This window comes from Epinephelus fuscoguttatus, linkage group LG2 (genome assembly GCF_011397635.1).
Source record: "Epinephelus fuscoguttatus linkage group LG2, E.fuscoguttatus.final_Chr_v1".
Taxonomy (NCBI): Eukaryota; Metazoa; Chordata; class Actinopteri; order Perciformes; family Serranidae; genus Epinephelus; species Epinephelus fuscoguttatus.
In genome coordinates, this window is record NC_064753.1 from 13,069,275 (window position 1) to 13,092,721 (window position 23,447).

Consider the following 23,447-nt stretch of genomic DNA (forward strand, 5'->3'; position numbering starts at 1 on the left):
CTGTGGCTCCAACAATCCGAACCAGACCAACTGAACACAACGAGAGCTGTTTTCTGAGGCAGATTGTGACCATGGCGAGGACCGCTGTGATCCATTGCAGGGCTGGTTTCTCCTTTTAAGGCTTTTTTTTAGGGTTGCGCCAAACGGCTTGTGCAATAAACTACATCCTCTTTAGGGCTGCTGCAGCTGCTGTTTCAGTGGAAAACAATGCAAAAACTGTTTTGTTGTCTGCACTGAAAGCCTGACTGGGTTACATTAGAAGTAGTCCTTCAGAGAGTTTCACTACTTCAAACAAATCGTAGAGCCAGCTCAGCCAAGTCTGAGTAATTCTGCTCTGCCGACTTTCTCTTTTGACAACACAACACAAAAATACAACAAATATTAATTCTGAATGTTTTCTGATTATTTTAAAACTTTATTTACATCAGCAAAAGAGTAAGTGAATCTTTAATTCTACTATGATCAGTTAACAAACAAAGAAAATAAGTTTTTTCATGACATATGTGGATCTACTTTGTATTCTGATGATGCATGTGCACTACACAAGGAGCTTTTCTTCACAACTTCTTTTAACTCCTCACAGTATATTCAATGCTGTGTGTTCCTAGTAGTGCAGGAAGCTTAACATGTTTGCAAATTAAAAATTAATTTACTATAGGAGAAATTATTTTAACGCTGGATCACAACACTTAATGGGCTTTAATTAGACTTAAAGCAGCAGGAGACTTTATCACAAACAATGACAGAACACAAACTGGAACAAAAGAACAATGCAAAAAAACACACAAATAAAGGTACTCACGTGTGCAATGGAAAGCCTCCTTGCTGTTGAAAGCCTTATTGCACTGGAAGCACTGGGCAGCCTGGCCCGAGCTGACTGGTGTGAACAGATGACCATTAATCGCCTTCTTGTCCTTTTCTTTACCCTCCTTGTCTTTCTCCTTCTTGTCTCGCTCCTTTTCCTGCACAGGTGGAATTAACAGAGTTAGGAGCACAAAACGGACCATATCAAGAGCAGTGTAAAAAGTAGCCTACATCTGTAACCTATGCCGACGGTGTCATGGTGCTAAATCCACCTTGCACTGCATTAGTAATAAGTCATATGACAATGTGATTAACATAGTAGTAACCTACAGTAAGGGTGTGCATGTGTGTGTTGCCGTATTTCCCAATATGGAAGCATTTTGGATTTGAAGCCGACAAAAGATGTGTCATAACCAGGGGTCGCGTTAACCGGATATTCTCGGTCATTGACCGTTTTTTTACAAGAATGACCGGAAAATCTGAAGGCCGTCGGTCATTTGACCGGTTGCAATTACCCCCACTTGGTGGCAGAGTGCACAGTCAGTGGTTTAAGTGGCTGCCGTTCTCACACTGCAGAGAAAAAGTCATTCATCTGCTTCATGCAGAGTTGTTGACATAACGGCCTGGACACACCAGATGCGGTAGTGCCGCAGAAGTCCTGCGAGTATACTCGCAGGCGCTTGACTGTCCACACAGGCAGCGCATTTCTTCTGCGCTCTCCGGGCCGGTTAAACATTGACTCCACTCATCTGTTCCCATCAGTATTCGTTTTTTCACTTCAACAGGTCATTTTAAACATGGGTAAGTCCATATTTTAATCGTTTTTTATAACGTAATAAGTTAATGACAATTTGTCATTGCATGTCCATGTATTGAGCGTGTTGGATTAACACTGAATGAATAGGGCATATTGTTCTGACCATTTTATTTATGTAATCTGTAGGCTCGGTGACACAAAATTAAAATTGTAATGAAGTGATCAGAGTACTGAAAAATGTGTTCGGTTATGTGCTGTTGTGTTATTTTAAATTATAAACACGGTATTCCCTCACGTTCCTCAGTGCATGCTGTTGTTATTTTATTTTGAAAATTGGCCGGATTCTCTCGTCTTTTCTGTGTCCGACTTCCTGTTTGGTAGGATCCACTCTATCCAGCTTGACAGAAGCGCTCGCGGCTCGCGTGTAGACCAGACGCCGAACTGAAGCGCTGCAGTGTGTGGATGTCTGTTCATCTTTTCGTTCATGTCCTTATTAATGCACACTTTATAACTTGCTTGTTGGATTTATTAAAACGAACGAATGAAAACTAAATGTCTTTGAATATCTTTATTATCATTTAAAAATGAAAATTAAAATGACCGGTAAAAATAGATTATAACCGGATTTTTACGACCCTGACGGTCAAAATGACGGGCGACGAAAAAGTCTAGCACAACCTCTGGTTATAACTGGCTACAAGTGACGCAGTGCGTGATTCTGAGCTAAACTTTTGTCAAACATATTCATCGCCGCTCACTTTCACTGCAGTGGACGAGAAATGATGATGCTCATGCTGATTCATAAAGTTGAAATGAGGAATTATATACATGATACCTCATTATTTCACAGCCAAAAAACAAAATAAGGTGACATTTGGCTGGAGGATCACCAGGGTGCTGAAAGTTTCTGGAAAGCTAAATGACCACCACTGATAACAAGCTAGGCTACTTGCTGCTGGTGGCAGCAAGTAGCCTAGCTTGTGTCATTTCCAGTAAATATCACAAAATAAAACATGTTTTCTGTTCATGAAGTAACAGTACAAATGTAGGCAGACTGCAAGTAGCCTATTGACCTATCTTTAAAGAGGTTACATCTCCAGTCTGATCTCAAGCGCAGAGCTGGTGGTGCACAGTGGTTTCTTATCATGACGTAGCAAAAGTGCACATTTAAGAGATTCATTGTGGACAGAGAGCTCTGATGTTATGTGATGCGATGAGATAGTCTGATGCTTGTGATGCTTCTGATGGGACATTTTATCCTTGTGTGACACCTGATAAAATTCAGCATACAGGTCTAATCCAGTGTTTGGCTTAAAACAGGTTGTGAAATTTTCAAACCAGCCCAACTCTAATTGGGAGAGGAAGGTAATTACTTTAACTTTTATCACAGCCAATTAGATGTTTAGAAAAAAAGGACTGTGCTGAGTTACCTGTAGAGTGACAAACAACATTGACAAACTGTCTCAGCATTTGGCCGGTGGCTCATTTTAAATTCCAATCTGAATCCAGCAGAGCAACATTATTACTCTGATGTACTACACAGCAGGGGGCTTTGCATATTAAGTGATGCATTATTTATGCTGACAACAAACTGTCTCATTAAGAGACTGCTTTTAATGTAGTGCATCTTTGTTTTAGGGAGTCTTTGCTGTTTGGCCTCATTTAAAAACGATGTGATTTTCTCTCTAAAACTCATAATTTGATCTATTTTTACAGGATTACTGGTAGGGGGTTTAAAATGCTGGAAATGATGCTAAGCAGTACATAAAAACTGCGTTAAACAGTTACCAATTATAGTTATGGTAATCATATAATTATAATAATATTCCATATTGTGTTGTTTTCTCAGCTACTGTAAAGCTCTGACTCAAACTATCCCATGATGAATGAGCAGGGAGGACTTTCAGTGTGCTGAAACACACTTCTGCAGGATGCACGACTACTGACGGAGACACACTGTCTGGGAATCAAATCTTTGACCTTTTCCGTAACAGGGCTGTCTTTCTGTTGCCTCCACATTAATGGACGAGGTCATCCTCAGCTGCTGGTCATCTCTGAACACTGAGCTGAATCACAATCCCATAAAGTGATGCAGAGAAGAACAGAGCTCTTATTCTCTTGGATTTACATCACAGAGCCTCCACCCAAACCCAGAGGAAATGGGAAAATGGAGTTTCCAGCTCATTTTAATGGCCGGCCCTGGGCCTCTTGGTTTGAGGGGACCACAAAGCTCTGACATACTAGAGCTCATTTTGTTCAGTCGCTTCAAGATAGCGTAAGGCTGACTGGAGCACAGAGATCCTACATGTTTCATAGCCATTACAACACTTGGTATTCATTCTCACTTCCTGCAACAAGCAGTCTAACCAACGAGGAAACACATCGACTAACTTCTGTGAAGTAGAAGCCTAAATAAAGCATTTTGCATGGGAACAGTAGCCTTTCTAAGAATCTTTAATAGATATGATCCTTGATTATATCCAAACAAATACAAAAACGGTTGAATTCATCAGAAAAACACAGGAAGCAAAGATGATTCTGAGTACAATCCTTTTGGCTATGAGCCTTTACGACAGGAGAAGTAATCACTTGTGACATCCAAACCACAGCTTTAAACAAGAAGACGTCCGAGTGAAACATACTGTACCAGGCAATGACTTCACTGGAAAAAGACATCAGCCCAGACGGGAACACCGGGCACTTTTAACATGATATTGTGACAGTCCCTTTCACTACAATTTGAATGGGAAACCAGAGCACTCTCTCTGCCTACCTCCAGCCAACCTTTCCATCTCAATGAGAAGCCATGGCTCCCTGTGAATCTCCTGTATAACATCCCTGGCTGCGGCTGAAGCGACTAACAGCACTGAGGCTCCATCAGGAAAGCTGAATGAGGAAGTAAGTGACTCGCAACAGGAGGTGTGATTTCTGCAATGACCCTCCGGTCTGGTACAGACGCTATGTCAAAACTGCACTAACTAGATCCCCTTTCACAAGATTCATACTTACTGGATATGTACAGAAACTGTATGCATACAGCACATCCGAAAATAGATCAGCTGACAGTAGTCACAAATATAATAATTAGGTCATTCAGATTTTTTTTTTTTTAGATATATAAAGGTTATTAATGATATGATAGGAAGAAAAAAAACACAAGAGGACAATCTTTTTGTTTTATCTTTGATTTGAAAAGCCTCATCCTGTTGACGTTTTCATATGGTGTGTGACAGGTCTGTGGTTGCTGAGGTGGCCATTTTGGTTGTCACTGAATACATACATACTATATCACAAACGCAATCCAACAATCGGGTGCCAATTTGGACATTGAAGCTTTGCTAATTTACTGCAAAACCACAATCAATAACTTTTACTCTCGACAGGGAGCAACCAGACACAGGCTCTGGTGTGCTCCTCCAGAATCCTGTCACTTTAAAAGCAAAACGATGACTGAGGTTAGAGATGAGATTATAATACCACAGCCAGCTCTGTCTTCCTGTTTTACTTCCTGTTCACCCCTCTGTGTCACTTTGCAAGGGCTGCACGACTACTGACAGTAAACACAAGTTTAACTGACTATATATATTAATAGCCTCTTTCGTGCTAATGAGGACTACTTTGAAATATAAATACTGGTATTTTTATTTGCAAATCAGATTAATGGATGCCAAAACACAGTATGTCACTCCAGTGATTTTCATAGTGCAATGCTAAGTTTTGTGTTTTCTGAATTGCAGTAACCCATGACGAAACCTTATAGATATAATCAGAGTTATTAATGCCCAAAATGTAATAAAAATGACTACAATATTCTCACTGGAAAAACACCTTCAGCCAGGTAAATAACCTGACATGGCTCTGTGTAAGACAAGGATATGACTTGACCAAATCTTACACCCGAGATTCAGGTCTGTGACCAGAAAATGTTTGCGGGCTAAAAACAAAACGTACTGTGAAGGAAGAGAAGTTACGAGAAACACTGACTTGCCCTGAAGCAAGACACGAAACCCCAACTGTTTGACTGGAGCTGTTCAGAGGCCAACAGAGGAAGATGCGCGGGGCAGCTCTCAGTGTGAATGTGAGCACACCTACATTATGTACATGGAACAGTGTGAGGCTGAAAAGCAACCTGGTGTTCAGTCATCCTTACTTAGAGGAATGAATGTTTAAGGAGGAGAAGCCTATGAAGGAAGGCTGAAACACACTGTGCACATGAGAAACATTTTAGAAAATAGTATATAGTGAAGAAAGAAAATATACTTTTAAAGGGACGGCTCACCCCAAATTCAAAAATAGATGTCTTTCCTCTTACCTGTAGTACTATATATCAATCTGTTTTGATATGAGATGCATAGTGCTGGAGGAATCAGCCTTAAGGATGTCTGCCTTCTCTTGAATGAAACGTTACGAGATGGCACCCTGCTTAAGATGCTCAAAGCACCAAGACATACACTTGAAAGCCAGACTCGAGCAGACTGGTACATCTACTTCAGGGCTTGAGCCCATGACAACGTGAGATGTAAACACTACTAGCGCCCTCCTTGGCTGAGTTGCAATGTTAGCTAGCTAAGTGGTGCTAAGTGAACTAGCAGTAGATGCACGCTTCCTTCTGGGCAGTGTTGCTGTAGGAAGAAAGTAGTTCCTACGTAAAGCTTCTCACAACAAGGTCTGTGGCTTATCTTGAGTAACCAGGTCATAATTTCTGGGAGGAGACATTGCTGCTAAGTTCTTGAAATGTATTTTTTGGTGCTTTGAGCACCACAAGCCGAGTGCCATCCAGTTCCATTATATTGGAAAGAGTGCAGACATCATTATGGCCGTTATCTCCAACACTTGGCAGCTCACACCAAAACAATCTAGATTGATAAATAGCATTAGAGGTAAGAGGAGAGACACACATATTTGATTTGGGGTGAACTGTCCCTTTAAGAATAATAATAAACCTAGTTGTTCCCTCACCCTGGTCTTCTTGTACATCTTGTTCTTGAGGTAGCTGAAGGTCCGGCTGACTTTCGTCACACTCTTTCCTTCAGTGTCGCTCCGCAGAGGCCCAGGCTCCTCCTCTGATATACTGGTACACACACACACACATAAACATACGCACGTTTAATTTTATCCTCAAACAGCTGCATTCACAAAGCTCACCTGTTAACACATTCCAAAACGGGTCCTTTACAGCACCATAAATGTTCCATAGAGAACCATTGCTGCTCCCAACAACCTCTCCATACAGTTTCTTTATAGGACTATAAAGGTCCCAGCTGCTGTAAAAATCTATGGAACTATAATCTGGTAATGTGTGCGTGTACAGTTGGACTGACCTGTATGCTAGTGACCCAGAGGCACTGGAAAACGACCTCATACCTGGAAAGAAGAGAGAGGAAGTCAGTGGTAGAACAAAGAGTCAGGAGTTGGTAAAAACAGGACAGGAGTTTATTTTTAGTCACTGTTTTTGTCTCAGGTGGAAACTCTCCTTCCTCACTCTATTTTAGGCTGTGAAAAACTCTGTTTATGTGTTGACCACACCAACCACCAGGTCATTGCGCTTTCTCTGAATATGTGGATAAACTCACTGACCAACGGCATGTCTTAACAGGAGGGGTTTCAGCTGCATCTGACGTGCGTCTGATGGAACAGAAAGATTATCCCTACCAGACGCAAGCCAGCGTACCTTTACGCTTTATGTCTATTTTCTTCTGTTTTAATCATACACAGTGATATTGTACTGGGCTCTGAGTGCTGACAAAATGCACATGACCTGCCACTCAATACTGTGCTTGAACGCATCCTGTGTACTCGCACACAGAGCACTGAGGCTGCTGCTCTGCTAACATGCTGCACACACCATGGCTCCTGTCTAGACACAGTGTAGAGAATCATTCTTGTGAACAGAGGGTTGTTAGTTCCAGTCCTGGCTGCAGGAATTGGGCAGAGAATTGAATAATCCATGCCCTCCTGTCCTCAAACAGCTACCTTAACTGTCCTTGAGCAAGGTATTTAACATTTAGCTACTCTCATGGAAGCTGTGTAGAAGCCAAAAAACAAAATGACTCTGGCACTGATGAGAGCGACCAGCACTGAGGCCAAAAGCTGAAGCTGAACTGCTGCCTTTTGATCCAGTGCCATTAATGGCTGCTAAATACTGGCTCCAAAAAATCCCTGGCTACATTCAACCTTGTGAACTCTTGAAATATAAAGTCATTTTTTTCCCCTGCAAAAAAATTACAATCTCAGCATCTGTTCACAGTTATTGTATCTGTGTCTCTCATCACAAAATGCCATGATGCTTGTAGGTAGCTTGTGGTACCCAAACTCCACCCAGCCTCCTCTATTAATCAAACTTGGATTTCCAGGCTCCGCAGACTGCCAAACAGTTGGTATTTTTCAATTAATCTCTGACCTAGTTGTACTTTTTATCTGATTGCACATAATATAAATTAAAAATAATAATAATTAAAGCATGTAATCAGAGTATACACCGCAGTCTTTGCCAAACAATCACCACAAAGCCTCTACTTACTCGGCCCCAGTTTAACAAAGGGAACAGCTCTCTCCTTTTAGAAAAATCACTCCACCCCAATATTCTGACGTACACGCAAATATGCAAATCATCGCTTGCCTGCTCTGCATCAGAAAGTCAAACCCAAAAACAGGATAATGAGGGCAAAGTTTTGGCCTGCCTGTGTTGCTAGCAACATCGTCAAGGAGACAGAGGACACTAATGGAAATATCTCACAGATAAGAAAAGGGAAGGCTCAGTGTCTCTGACTAAAGGTGACAGGCTCACATTTATCTGTGGGGCAGTTCACCTGCAGTGTTTATGATTATTCCTTTCCCTCTTTCTCTGGTGATTGTGTTTCATTTTTTCCAAAGAGACAAAATAAATAATCATCGAATTAAAGGTCAGCTAAATACTAGGCTGGGTAGGGGACGGGAAAAGTCAAGGTCTTATTTAACGTCATCAACAGGAATTATTATCATTATTCTAATTGCACATTTATACTGGAAGCAGCTTAATATCAGCAGTAATTAGTGGTTTCCTTGTGAAAAGTTTGTTGCAGATGAACTTTTGGGCTTCCTTGCCCTTCAGCACCGAGGTTTAAGTGCCTTTCTTCCTGCTTTCTGTAAAAGCATAAATACAACAGAGCACTCACCCACTGATAAACTGTAGAAAGCAAGAGGTCGAACATAAGTTAAGGCTGAATGTTTATGCATAATTTCTGTGAACATTCAGTAAAGTCCATTATATGTGTATTTTGTGATAGAATACTATGATTTAGTCATTTAGTACAACCAGTTTTCTTTCAGCCAACCTCGTCTACCTTTATGTGGATGATTTCAGAGAGCTTTTTGACACCTATAGAGGAGGGACATAAACATGTCTGTGCTGTGGGTCACAACTGGGCACATGGGTGCACAAATCTTTGTACTTAGCCAATGACTAGCTCATTAACATTTGAGTGTGTCAAAGATCGTTAATGTGTTCCTTAATTAAAGCAAAACTTTTGTTTGGCTGCGCTATGTATGACGATGTGAACTGGACCCTTTTCAGCAGGATGAGCCGTCATTACTTTCATATTCACACAGTGAACAGTGACGGCAGCTTTGACTCTGGGCTACAGTCTTTTGAGAGGGAACTCTAACAGGAGCAGCTACTGCTCTGATTCTGACGTCACAGCTACTGCTCTACTGCAGCTACATTTACAGGACGTTACTTACTCAAGTTATCCTCATCATCGCTAGACGAGGAGTCTCCATAAAGGAACTGAGACTTAGATTTGGTGAGGATGGGGGAAAGGTTGAAAGAGAAGGAAATTCGCCTCTTACGTCTCAGGCGTCCCACCGCTGGGGGGGCAGACAGGAAAGAACCAAAGCAGGAAGTGATCACTTATTAAAATCAGGAGTTTTATAATAACAGTGAGGAGGGGGTACAGGAGGTAGAAATGTCAAGATAAAGAGAAACTTCATTACCGGGCATATTAACTGGTGAAGAAATAAAGAAATATTTCAAAGGCCCTGGACACTCACACAGGTGTTTTTACTTTTTCTGGCTAATTCCACCTCTGCTCAGGTTGGGTGGAGCTGTGCTGGAATAACTTCACCAAAGTTAAAGGCAAAATGAGTAGGATCTTCCTAAAAACAATGTATAGGCTCCATCATCACTTACAAAGAGTGTGCAGCAAGTCTGTATCTGCAGAGACCCCGACCTGTGCCCGAATTTTCTTAGTTTGCTGTGTTCAGGCATTTCTGCGTGTCAACCTTTGGACAGTGGTGCAAAGCCACCAGCCAGAAACAATGTGCAGGGTGTGAGGGCGGGCCTCTATAACAATGTAGCAACCAGGGGTGCATTCAGTCCTGACAAAATGTACGTAGCCAAATGTTTATATAAATGGTAACAGTGGTGTGTTTAACACCCAGTTCAGTTCAGTTTAGTTCAATTGGATTGAATTCAATTCATTTATTAATTTTCTGTAAACGCTCATCCTGTTAGGGGTCGCAGGGGGGCTGGAGCCTATCCCAGCTGACATTGGGTGAGAGGCAGGGTACACCCTGGACAGGTTGCCAGACTATCCACGCTCACATTCACACCTATGGGCAATCAATTAACCTGCATGGCTTCGGACTGTGGGAGGAAGCCGGAGTAGACCCATGCTGACACGGGGAGAACATGCACATAGAAGGGCTTCCCCACCCTGGGTTTGAACCCTGTTGTGGTGAGGCGATAATGCTAACCACTGTACCACAGTGCTGCCCTATTCAGTTCAATTCAAATCAATTCAATTCAGTTCAGTTCAGTTCAGTTCAGTTCAGTTCAGTTCAGTTCAGTTGGGCTCTACTGGCATAGGAAACATATGTTAACATTGCCAAAGCAAGTGTGAAATAAAAGCAAACATGTATGTACAATAAGTAGAAATCTACTGGACATTTATTTCTATACATGTCACTGCTGACTGGGTAACATTTCTGACACAAGCTTGCTGTACACTGTTTCACACCATTTTGAGGAAAACATGTAGTGCAACCAGAAAACCATAGCAAAACAGTGCACACTGTTTTTAGACTGAACGTGCCTCAGGTGCAAGATCAAACACACACATCCTGGAGGAGTCACTGAGCCAGAGCCAACTCTGAATGTTGTGTTTACAAACCACAACCGCCAAAATCCTACTCACTCAGCCTTTAATGAACCAGTGAGGATGATAAAGGTGTAACGTCCCCCACCCTAACAGGTAGGGCAAAATTAATTCAGCACAGCATGCACACACCCACACAGTCCTCACATGAGGCAAATAAGTGAAAACAGCTGTGTGTGGACCGTAGGTGTGTCAGGCCTTTAAATAATTGAGACAATAGATGCCTCTGTATTTAATTACCTTTCTGCTGTATTTATTAAGCATACTTCCTCACCTCACCTACGTAGATAACACCTTTCCATTTACATGTCTAGTTTTGTCTTCATTATTAATGGAACTGATTCAGGGAAAACATAATAACTTTGTAACACTTTGGCCTTATCAGCTTAGAGAAAGGACCATGTGAAGTACACTTTTTTACAATTTTGATATATTATCATTTTAAAGCAGGATAACTGAAAAGGAATTTATTGATAAAGAGGTCAGAGATGCTCAGTGTTAAAAATAGCAGCCGTGATCTATAACTGTAATGTGATCACTGAGGGTAAAACAGAAAAGCAGCCAGACGACTTGTCACTCACCATCAATGTCTCTCTGGCTGATGGCGAGCATAGATACAGACTTGGTGAGAGGCAGGGTCATGGGAGGACAGCTGTTTCGCAGAGGCCGATACCTCCTTAATTTCTGGGGCAAGAGACAAAAGCTTGTGTCAAACACACCGTGCATGCAGTTTAACAAAAAAAAAGGACACTAAAGCATGCAGAGATGATGTGGAACAAACAAAAAAAAAAATTACCAGTCACTAAACTGGAAACAGGAAGGACAAACTAAAAAGGGAAACTACATAGATGATTTGTGATGTTGTGTTCACAATTTGTTTTAAATTCAATGAGAGCGGAGAGAAGCCGCCTGAGGAAAGTGATGTTTATTAATTCGTACTAATCCCCAAACTGACAAAGTTCCCCAGACTGCTTCTAAGTCTTGTTTACGTACAAGCTTTACAAATCCATTTTTCCTCTCATGTGAATTAAGCTGAGGATGTTTGTGAGGTTCCCTCTGGGCCGACTGTGTGACAGTATGAAGATATGACATCTAAAGGACGAACATGATGATGATGTGTGTGTGTGTGTGTGTGTGAGTGTGTGTGTTAGCTGACCGGGTCATGTAGTCTGCCATGCTCCCCCAGCTCCTCCTGCTCCTCTGTCAGAGAAACCAGGGAGCCCCTGTCATCGCTGTCATGCCGGGGCATCCTTGAAGGCTCCAGGATTCGGGGACCCTGAGTGGTGGGGCCTCTCAGCTCTTCCTGGACCCCACTGAGCCCCTCCAGGCTGTAGCTGTATGAATAAAACGACACACAAGTGACCTCAAAGAAGGAGGAATGACTGTACTGCACACATACTCTCCACCAGTCTCTCTGGACTATTCATCACAGACTTCTGTTTACACCCAGCCCCTGCTGCAACAAACACAAACTAACACATAGACATGCACACATGCACCTGTTGACAGACATACACACACAGCTGGTCCTGCACAGTGTTTAGCCAGCTGAGTTATCACTGGGCTCCGGACCAGATTTACAGCTGAAGCAGCAGCAAATGTCTTCCAACATCAGCATCAGCATAGAGAGCTCTGCAGCTGTGATTTACAAACCCAATTACATCGATCTATGACTGGAAATAAGAGGCCTTGAAAAATCCAATACAATGATTATGGAGAGGAAAACTACAGCTACATTTCAGGATGAGCTATACTACGTGACCGCAGCTCTATTCGCCTCAGGACAGACTCTGTGATAGTTAAAGCTCCAGCAGTAAATCTCTCTTATCTCCACCTCCTGGGTTTGTATGGCACTCCATTATCCAGCAAATCATCAGTCCAACACCTTCAAACATCACTAACCCAAACTGGAGCAAAAGAATCATGACTTGGTGATTACCAGTGACCAGTGTAGAGCAGCACTCACCTATCCTCAGGGCTGTGAATGTAGATGACTATATCTGTCATATTAAGGCCTGCCTCCTTCCAGTATTATAACATACTATCCTACAGAGCCAAAAGGTCCTCGGTGTTGAAACATGAGTAACACCTGCAGCTGTTGCAGCCCTCTGCTGTAGAAAGCTACTGACTGACTAACTGGCTGGACAGGGAACTCCCAAAAACACATGCACACATGCGTACACGCCCACATAAACGGCAAATGCAAATCAAGCAGCATGTAAATACACCCTATTCAAACAAGGTCAGGTGAAAAAAAAACAACCCCCCCCCCCCACAGACACACACAAACACACTGTACCTGAGGGAACTAACTACTTGCACACCGTGGCTGTGGGGAGCATCAGGAGGGCACCGGCTGAGGTGTGAGTGTGAGGTGGAGGGGTTAGTGAGGGGAAGACAGAAGATGGAGATAAAGAGAAGTGATGGGAAGCAAGTCATGGCAAAGTTACAGTGAAGCAGATAGAGGAGGATGTGAAAAGGACGGGGTTACAGGAATGTCTGAAAAGAGAGATTCTATTCTGGCATAGGAGCGCTGCTGCTTCAACTTTGTACAGTAGATTTTACTTTAGTAAGCACAAACACTGTAAATGGGTTCAAGTTCATTTCCTGCTGCAGTGTTTTGGAAATATCAATAGCACGCAGGAAATAAACTTGAACCCAAGCTGTTTCCCTGAAATAAACTGTCAGAATAGTCTAGGCACTATTAACACTGGTGACAGCACTGCTGTAGTAGCCTCTACTTTCTTGAACTTCAAAGATGTGGCTCAGTGGTTCAAGCAGTGGTGTCTGACCATAAGAGTCATGTCTTAGTTATAGCCTGACAGATATAGAGGCAGGCTGATATTATTGGCCATTATTAGCTAATTACTTATAACAGATGAACCACGTTAAAAACAGTGAAAACAGGGTGTCTAAAGGTGTCAGACACTTAATTTAATGCCTTTTAAGACCTTTTCTAAATATTTTATTGATCAAATTTAAAGCTCCTCTTTTTGTTATTTAAGCATTGCAGGGAAGTATAAATGTAAGTAGTATCTCTGCGGCCATGTGCAGAGGTAAGTTTTATGTAAGAATATGGTTATGAGAGTGACTTAGGTTGATGTACATTTTGCCGACAGGTAAGTGCAAGACAGTATGAAGTTTAGTGGAAGGTGTAAAGATTTGTAACATTAGAAGTGTGGACTTTGATGCAGAACAGCTTGACTCATTTTGACAAAAGCAAATTAAAGGATAGATGAGTAATGTTAAATAAAATATTTGTGGCAATTAAGACCTCACAAATTCAGATTTAAGACTGTTTGAAGACTTTTACAGCCTGATATTTGTAAATTTGTATTTAAACATTTACAGACTTTTTCAGGACCTCTAGACACCCTGTTGGAATATTTCAGAAATCACGTAATGGCCTGTCTGACCTTACATCTACTCATCTACTCCCTCCTGCTGGCTCATTGTAGAACCAATGTAGGACACTGGCATTGAGTACAGTTAAACTATTAATGCAATCTATACAGTCATGTCATTCTGTTCTCAATCTAGGATCCTACATCTTTTCTAGGACTTCACTTAAGTCACGCCAGAAGGATGAAACCGGAAATCGGCATGTTGCATTACACTATCCTGAACTTAACATGGATGCTACATGACCACCTTCATATTCAACGGCCTTCATTAGAAGTCCAAGGTGAGAGTTTGGCTGAGCCTACAGAACCAACTCCCTGTGCCTTAAAAGCAACAAAGCCATTCTTCTTGCATTTACAACAATCCTGCATGACACAAGGACATCTTCCATCTTGTTTTTACTCCTGTGGCACACTGTCTCCTACAACACTCCTCTGAAGCTTTTACTGTCTTGAAAAATTCAATTCAAGACCTTATTACCCCCCCCCCACCCCCCCACAAAAAAAAAAAAAAAAAGAAATCCTCTGTTCTCAATCTCTTGCCAATACAGTCCTCTGAGCCACCAGAGCTAAACTCCCCTCTTTCTGTGTGGCTGCTTGTTATTACCACTGCAATACAAAACACCAGTGTGTCTCAACCATCTATTTGCCACAGTATTTCTTGCACATTCCAACGGGGGAAAAGAGAGCAACATTTTTCAGCACAGTCGCCTGCAGGGATGGAGCACAATGCAGCAGCAGTTCAACAAGCATACATTAAAAAAGTGGGGGAGATTCGCAGAGGCTACACCTACATGAATTTGCCATTGCATGTCACCTAGCAACAAGTCAATCTTATCATCACATGAAATCATGAATGTGATTTATTAGTACCTTCTCCGGTGAAAGGTCGGCTTCCCCTCACCAGGGCTACGGACGGAGCTGAAGGTGATGGATGAGAGACAGAGACGGGGAGCGGTGGATGAAAGGTGAGATGAGTTGGAATATGAGAGAATGGCAGGTCAATAAGAACATAATGAATGAATAAATGAACTATTTATTTGCTGATGGAACCACAGTCTTTGAGAAGGGTTGGATTTCTGTGGGCACTACTGTGTGTGTGTTAAGCTCTGAGGCACAGGTCACCATGTTGGAGGAGTGATAACAAAGGCATTTCTTCAGAATAATGGTGTTAAAGGAATAATGTGGCTGGCTCTGTCCATCGGCAAAAAAGTCGACCTACCAGCACATCAAAAGATCACTCATTAAAAAAAATGTACATATGATGGAGGGCTAGGTGCCTATTTCTTGGTTGGGAGCAATGAGTAAATTTGCTAAATTTCTGCAGACAGCGAAGAAATAGTCTTGTGCGTAACCCACCATAAAAACCCTGTCATTTTAAAATGTGTGTTATTGATTTTGGGGTGAACTGTCCCTTTTACAAACAAGCTAAACATGTTTATAGGGGGCAGGCAGGAACAGGTAATGAATGATATGTGGTCTTCTTACTAATTACATTCATTGCATTCACTTTCCCTGTTGCTTGACATGTAAAAGATACTTCCTGAGTTATAGAAATGTCTCTACAGTCTTTACCCAGAATGCACTTTTAGCAGCAGGAGGAACATTTCTATAAATGTTTTGTCCTTTCATTCTTCTTATGTGCTCCAGGTGCCTCATGTTTATCTGTAAAGCACACCTCTGGTCAAAAAATGACTCTCCGTTCTGTCGTTAGTTACACTGTAAAAAAAGACTACAGATGAAAGCTTGGCAGTAATGTGTGTTTGTGCCCAACCTGGATATCGTAAAAATAGCAGCTGATGAAAGTCTAAAGCAGTTGTGTTTCTGTTTTTACTCCAACATTGTGCCCTAGGCCTTTTATTGCCTGGCATCTACTCTGCACACAGTCCATGACAGGCCACCGTTACAGCACACAAGACAAAATAGATGTCAAGGTCTTGTTGTTAATGTGCTCTGCATTAGTGTTCTTAGTGTGTCGATGTGTGTGTGTGAAGCAGTACGTGCCAACTGATGGCTTCGGTGCATATTGCTGTGAGTGTGAACGTGTGTTTCTCTGAGTCTCTGTGCGTATGCAACTCTGTGTGTGTGTGTGTAATTTTGGTAGCTCCCTACCAACACCAGACAAATGGCAACACAGCTGCTCACAGCAGGAGGAGGAAACACTTGACATGGCACAGAGGGAGTGACATCAATAAGCTCTAATAATACTGACATCTGCACACATCAGGTCTACTGACATCTACTGACTAACGCCAGGCGAACACCAGCAGCCGATGGCGAGGACAAAGGAGTAACATTCTTATCTCGCTATCAATTCAACTACATCTGCAATGTAATTAGAGTTACTTCATCTTAAGGAATCAAATATAATCTTGTCTTCCCAGTCTCACCTCCTCTGGTTCATCTCTGCGTCTTCTCCGTTGTTCTTTCCAGGACCCCAGCTGTGGCGGCGATGTGGCGACTGGGATCGAATGCTGGAGCAGGGGCGCCGTAGTACCTCTGTCACTCTGTCTTTGGCTTCTTCTTCAGCTTCTCCCGCTCCTCCTCCTCCTCCACCACCACATCCAACGCTGTCTGGTCCTGTAGTGGTAGCAGCCCCAGTCTGGATGCCCTCCTCTGGGCTCCAGCTGCATTCCAGGCCGTGGCTGCCCTCTGGACTGGAGCTCGACGGACCGACGCTGGCGGTGTCGTCTGTGGAGGAACAGGAGACGGAAACCTCGCTGGCACTGTCTCCTCCTGTCACTGGTTCATCATTCTGCAGACATAAAAAAAATACACATATCATAACTGTCAAAGTAAAAGAAGCACTTCCTAAAAGTGACAGTTTGTCCTGAGCCACAAGAACCGCTTCATTAATTCAAAAATGAGCGAATTCAATGCCGAGCTCTAATGAAATGTTGATTGATTTATTATTTCAGGGAGCAGACGTGTGTAAAAGTAGCTGTTTTCACTTAAGTATTCACTTCCATCCCATATTTAATCAAGGAGCGCTCCAGTGGAAAGAGTATTACAGCTGGCAGTATCAGGGCCTTGCTCTTCTCACAGGGCTGCACAGGAAGTGGAACCCTTAACTCCGAATAACAGGGAAATGACTTCTTGGTCATCTAGCAACAGTAACCTGGGAATACTTAAAATAGATGAGCCAATTTCTCTATTTAACCAGCCACACAGATACAGGATAGAATGCAATGGACCTGAACAGAACAAAATAAAATACTATAGAGTAGAGCAGAATAGAGCAGAACACAGTAGAATAGTAGAAACAGAATATAACAGATGACATAAGAACAGTATAGAATCATCAGTTGGAGACCCCTCAGTCGACTGAGGTTGCTCACTTTTTGTGCTATGTGCAGTGTTTTGGTTCCCAGATTTTGCTGCGGAGTGACACTTTTGACTTTCACACTCCTCTTTAGTTCAGGGCGCTGCGGACATGCAGGCAGCAGCACAGAGAAAGAGTGACTCTGCATCATAGGGCTCTGAGATAACATTATCATCTCTCTTCTGATTAGAAGTGCTGAACTTACAGCTCACAATAAATTGGTGCGACACAGTCTCTGGCTTTTGCTTGATATGTAGTGCCGGCAAAAAACTTCATATAGACAAAAAAAACCAAATGCTCAAATATTCATATTGATCAGCCAAATTTGATTTGACTGGCTTAATTCTGAGTTGGGTACAGCCCTAAAGAGAATAAAGCAACATATGATATACCAGAAGAAATCAGACCAGTATAGAATAGAATACAGGAGAACACAACAGGATAGAATGCAACAGAACAGATGTCCTTCAAATAATTTTTAATTACCTCGCCAATCACTGTGTATATCCATCAGCATTTTTTAACTGAAGCATGCGATGAATTAAGAGAATGCTGAGGGCTATTTAATCCGCAGGAATGGGATATAATGAGGACCAAATGGCAAGGCTTAGGGATAATGAGCAAGAGCCACTTTATAGCAACACTGACATAAAACAAACACCAATAAAAGATGGCAACCTTGTGAAAGCAAACCTTTCCCAGGAAAAACCTTATATGAGTGATATATACAGTCTTTTCAAGACGTGTTAATCATTGTTTCAGGTCAGTGATTCACAGCGAAGACATTTGCTGGGACTCCTTGTTTTATTTTTGGATGTTGTTGTCTATCTGACTGCAATATGAGCCCTGAATTACACCATGAAAACAAAGAGAAGTGGTAAATACTCTCTGACCTGGCTCTGGTGGGAAAGAGCTCCTGCATGCACACACACAGGTATGGGATAGTCCATTTAGGGCTAATTTTTAGGTGTGAGCTTTAACTGGGCCTATTGTGCTGCCAGCTGCAGAGAGAGCGCTGAGCATAGAGCTGCTTCTGTTGGTGAGCTGGGAATGAAAGATCTGCTTTATGCTGCAGACATGACTTCCTGTGGGAGTGCGAGAACGCACGAGTGTGTGTGTGTCTCTATACGTTCAGATGCATGTGACTGCAGTGTATGTTTGTCAGTCAGTCACATGGTTTTAGCTTCAAAGCTAGGAGAAGGATTCAGCTAAGTTTGTAACTTTATTTTATATTTTAGGCTCTTAGATGATCCTTACACAATACAATTAGTGAGCACTTAAAGATACACTGTCTTACTCAAGGGCACATGGACATGACACGTGCTCAACTGAAACGCTGCCGGGATCAATGCTACCAGTTATGAAACCGTTTCTTTGGGCCATTATTCTACAGCTTGTAGAAAATGTTGAGTATCGTCTAGGGCAAAAGAAAGAGATCTCGCCTTCAGAGAGCAGTGAAGACATTAATCCTCTCTTTCTGAAGCTGAATTTAGCCGCTGTGGTCTTTGTGTGGAATCAAAGCCTGTGGATTTCATGGCCCATTTTGCCCTGTCCCTGTCTATCTACAGTATCCTAACCCTCAGCATCATACTGTATACTCCCCGGCAGCTGATGCTGTCTGCACTGACTCTTCCCATTGTTGTTTACAACAAAAAGGACATTCGGTTCACATTACCATGAGCATGTCTGGAGCACTCAAGGCTGCAGAAACGGAGAGATACAAGTATTTCAATGTTAACCAAAGGGTGCCTGGCTTCAAACAGACTTTCAACAGCAGCAGAGTGACAGCAGGGACCACGTCTTGCACTTCCCCAGCAGCAGTGTAGAGCTGCCGGCTTAAAAAGATGCTTAGTAGATGTTTGGCATCTCAGCCTCAGGTGCTGATAAATAAAAAAAGCCAAGCACAGACTGACAAAATAGCTACTTCATATATACTATATAATCCCTATAGGGCTAGTTGCAGGACTGAGGGACTGACAAAACAGCTACTTCATATATGTACTATAAAATCCCTATAGGACTAGTTGCAGAGGACAACACAAAATATATTCTTGCCGCTCAGTGTGAGTGAACTGGAGCTTTGGACTGCAGCCAGTGGAGGATTTGGTTGAATCCTGAATTCACGGCAAAATGAAAGCAAACGCATCATTTATCATTTTTACATTTATTTATTGATTGTTTTTAAGTTTGGTTTTCTATGTAGCTGGTTAACTCTCATACAGAAACACTGATAAGACCTGTTTTTGCTTTTTTGTTCTAGTTTTTGTTCTGCCCCAAATTACCACATGCAACTGGGATTTAAACAGCCACTCTGCTCCCATCTTTGCTATAATTTCAAAGCACTGTTCATAACCAACTCAGTGTTGATGTTTTCATAAGTGAATTTAGGGGTTTCCTCGTAGTAGAGTTGGCAAATCCCCAGTCAAACGTCCAGTTTGTCTGTCCTGGAGGTGAAGCTTTCCCACTGAACCCCAGCTACAAAGAGAAAGCAGTGAGTCTGACCTTTCTGAAGACGCTGTCATATCCTGGCTCTGCGTTCAGGAGGCTTTCTATGTCGCTGCCAGAGTCTCTGTGTGCGGTGGAGGGACAGCTGGTGGCACTGCTGGTTCTACTGGGCAAACTGGGAAACGCTGAAGACTGCGAGGATCCTGAAAGACACAACAATTTGTTAACACCGAAATATGGTGGATTGAAAATCACAGAGAAATAGAGCACTTTTAAGTAGAAAATTGATTAACTGGAACTATCAGGAATACGAAGGTACCAGGAGAAATGCTGACATTTCAATCAGAAAAACATTCCGGTATAATGTGATTAAAGTTAGATTCTATTTAACTTTGTCTTTTCTCATGAGAGCATTCAGCTGTTAAAGTGACAAGTGCCATGTTTCCAAAATAATCAGTTTTCATTCCCTCCTCTAAAACATAAGCAGGTCTGTTCGACAGCAGTGAAAAGACTTCTGGGAATCTGAGAAGGTGTGAAAAGCCTGGCGGATCAATGGCCGACTGTCCTGACTACAGTCGTCTGTGCTGAACCGCGAAGGCAAACAACTACTGTTTGTGTGTTTAAAAGGTCTGAGAGCAGAACTGAAGTTAAAATCCCACCCAGAGAAAATGACAACTGAAAATGCTATTGATGTGCTGCAAAACAGCTTTCATGACAGTGCGGCATCACACACATACCATTAGTCACCCTGGGGCTGACTGATGTTTACAGAGGCTCACAGAGACTCTGCAACATTTTGTAGCAAAGTTAGGAGTCATTTTCACTTCAGTTGTTTGATCAGGAGCAATTAGCACGCAGACAGGCTGAAGCCCAGTGTGTGTAAACATCAGCCACATCGATGTGTGGCTGAGTAAGTCACCACTTCCCCACCTGAATCATAGCCAGCATTCTGCCACATTAAATATCTTCCTCAAAAACAACCTAAAACTACTGCTCTCGCTGTAAAGCCCTGGCCTCAGATCCCAGATCCAGTCCCAGTGCTTAACCATAGAACCATATTCAACAGCAGCCCACCATGAGTCATGCTGGGGTTTAAATACACTATTTGCTCAGGACTGGGCACGAGTACTCGATTAAGACGTCAGTATTTAGTCATATGTAATAAAAATAAACATAAATTGACCTGCTTCTATATTAAAACTTAACATTTTTTGGACAGGACACAGTGATGTAACAGATCCATCTGGCAAACCTGACAGATCTGTGCAGACGCAGATAAAGCTTTCAGTCAGACATCATTTGAAAAAATGTTTCAGGCAGAATGGCAACCAGGCATAAGACTGATTTCTGTAAGTATTTTGACAAAACAAACAAAATTATTGTGCATTGCAAGCCATATAATGTTAAACTTGTGTATCATAGCTAATTTGTACAGTCTGTGCAGCGCAGAAAGATAAGCTAACCCTAAAACCTACCCTTATTTTGGTGTGGATGTTCAATTCTGACCCTTAACTTCCGTTACTTTTTTATTTTTTCATTTTTTAAATTTTTTTTTTTCGGGATACTTGTATCGTGATATTTTTGTGTGGCAATATCGTATCGTCACACAGTGCAAAGTATCAATTTTTTTTATTATGGAAATTATTAATATGACAAATACAAATCAAACTTGAGGTAGCCTTCGAGAATATTATAATGAATTGCTTTTTAGTCAACTAGATACATTCTGCTGCAAGAAAATGGCGAAGTGAAGTGAGATAAACAGACTGGGAACTTTATCTTATTAGATAAAACAGATGTTGACAAAGTTTCCTTTGGGGAGATAATTTACAGTTGAAAAAAGGGAATATATTACAGCATAGCGCAACATATTATTGTTGTATCGTGATTTAAGTATCACGATTATATCGTATCGTGGATCCTCTGGTGATTCCCACCCCTTTACTTGACTACTCAATAATAAGAGAGTACTTGAATACGGAAATGAGCTAAAATGCCCCTCCCTGCAATTTGCATGCTTTGCTTTACGAGACACAGGCTCTGTTTTTTAATGACAACTGAAAACCTTTATTATTATTCATGCTGTTTTTTTTTTTTTTTACTTTCACATATACATTTAATCATCTACTTACTCTTCACTGTCTAATTGCCCTTGTTTTTATGTGCTTGTAAAGCACTTTTACCTACATCGCTTGTATAAAAATGAGCTCTATAAATATAATGTATTATCTTACAAGTTTTTTTTTTCAAGCCCCCTCGTCTGCACACAGCACAGCCGTTCTTATGCAACAGCCCTGTGTTGCTGCAGCATTTTGTACATGTAAGGACATGTACAGATAATATCCCAGGCCAAACTAAAAGAGGAAGATTGCACTCGGCTAGCGGATGTATAATAGTAGGCTTATTTTAGCCAGAGGCCAAAAGCAACTGGATGAGATCATTCACTGAGTTTGTATATTTTGCATCATTTCTGATGTCTATTTCTGCTCCAGAAAACGGAAGTTATTCTTTATCCCTCAGGAACATTTTCCCTGTACTCATGTGCACAAGAGGAAGTTCCTTATGTGTCTGGGTTATATGTGAACATGTCGACAGTAACTAAATAATGTTGTTACAGAATAAAGACGCGCACCAATGGCGCACACCAAATACAGTTGATCTCTGGCTATAGCGAGTGGGTACTTTAGGAATCCTGAGGCTTGAACATTCAGCTGCAGTCAGCTGCTCAGAGGACGGGGCCATCAGGGGGCTGGTGGATAGGACAAAGGGTTGCACTGGGAGTGGTCAGTGACAGAGCCCTTCATTTTAGCAAGAATCTGTTAGAGTGCAACAACAAACGAGCAAATGGGGGGCACAGTCACAGACTTCCTGCAACTGATTAACTGCTGACCACTAACACACATGCATGCAATTGTATGAAAACGTAGGTGGGTTGAAGGAGAGGTGCAACTAGCTCACTGACTCAAGGACTGCTAAGCCAAAGAAGTCAGGAATGTCTTCAGATTCACAATATGGACCAGCACAGCAGTAGCGCACTCACACACACAGATGATGTGGAAAAAAACACACGATAACATTATTCAAATCAGCAGCTCTGTAGTATCTGTGAGTTCTGAAAATGTGCAAATATTTGATTAGATATTGAGACGTTTATTTCACTTATTAAAACACTCTCAACCTGGGAGGATGAACTAATCAGCAATCATTTGACTGAAATGAAAACACACTTTTTCCAAAGTGTTTCACAGATCTGAGAGATGGTAATACAAAATCTCAATAATTTCTAATTACAGGCCTTGAAAGAGCTGAGAAACTAACTAATGTTCCACCCTGAATCAGAATTTTGTAATCAGAGGTGTCAGCCTAAATCTTATTTAGGAAATTAATGTCTCAATATTTGCTTCCAACACTGTGGAGCTGTATGACTCCAGCCAGCAGTGGAGGGGGGTGGCCTTGATATGACAGGCACAGGATTATTTCTGTTATCCACTTTTAGGGAAAAACTATTTCTGCAGAACAAAGGTCACAAGTTTGATTGCTGGAGCTGCAGTTTTACCTGTCAAATAATCACTGTGCAAATCTCT

The 23,447-nt window shown here is 41.9% G+C and overlaps 1 protein-coding gene across 4 annotated transcripts in view; it reads right to left on the reverse strand.

Annotated features, from left to right (window-relative positions):
* LOC125898749 (A-kinase anchor protein 13-like) overlaps window positions 1-23,447 on the reverse strand; it is a 140,914-nt gene that overhangs the window by 38,904 nt on the left and 78,563 nt on the right. For 3 of the 4 annotated variants that reach the window (XM_049592702.1, XM_049592685.1, XM_049592693.1), the window contains exons 11-18: window positions 19,921-20,066; window positions 16,487-16,851; window positions 14,970-15,017; window positions 11,852-12,029; window positions 11,277-11,379; window positions 6,883-6,925; window positions 6,521-6,632; window positions 803-962 (exon numbers count right to left, since the gene is read on the reverse strand). In XM_049592702.1, coding sequence (XP_049448659.1) covers window positions 803-962; window positions 6,521-6,632; window positions 6,883-6,925; window positions 11,277-11,379; window positions 11,852-12,029; window positions 14,970-15,017; window positions 16,487-16,851; window positions 19,921-20,066 — 1,155 coding nt within the window. The remainder of the gene's footprint in view (window positions 1-802; window positions 963-6,520; window positions 6,633-6,882; window positions 6,926-11,276; window positions 11,380-11,851; window positions 12,030-14,969; window positions 15,018-16,486; window positions 16,852-19,920; window positions 20,067-23,447) is intronic. The other variant, XM_049592710.1, reaches the window with a different exon arrangement.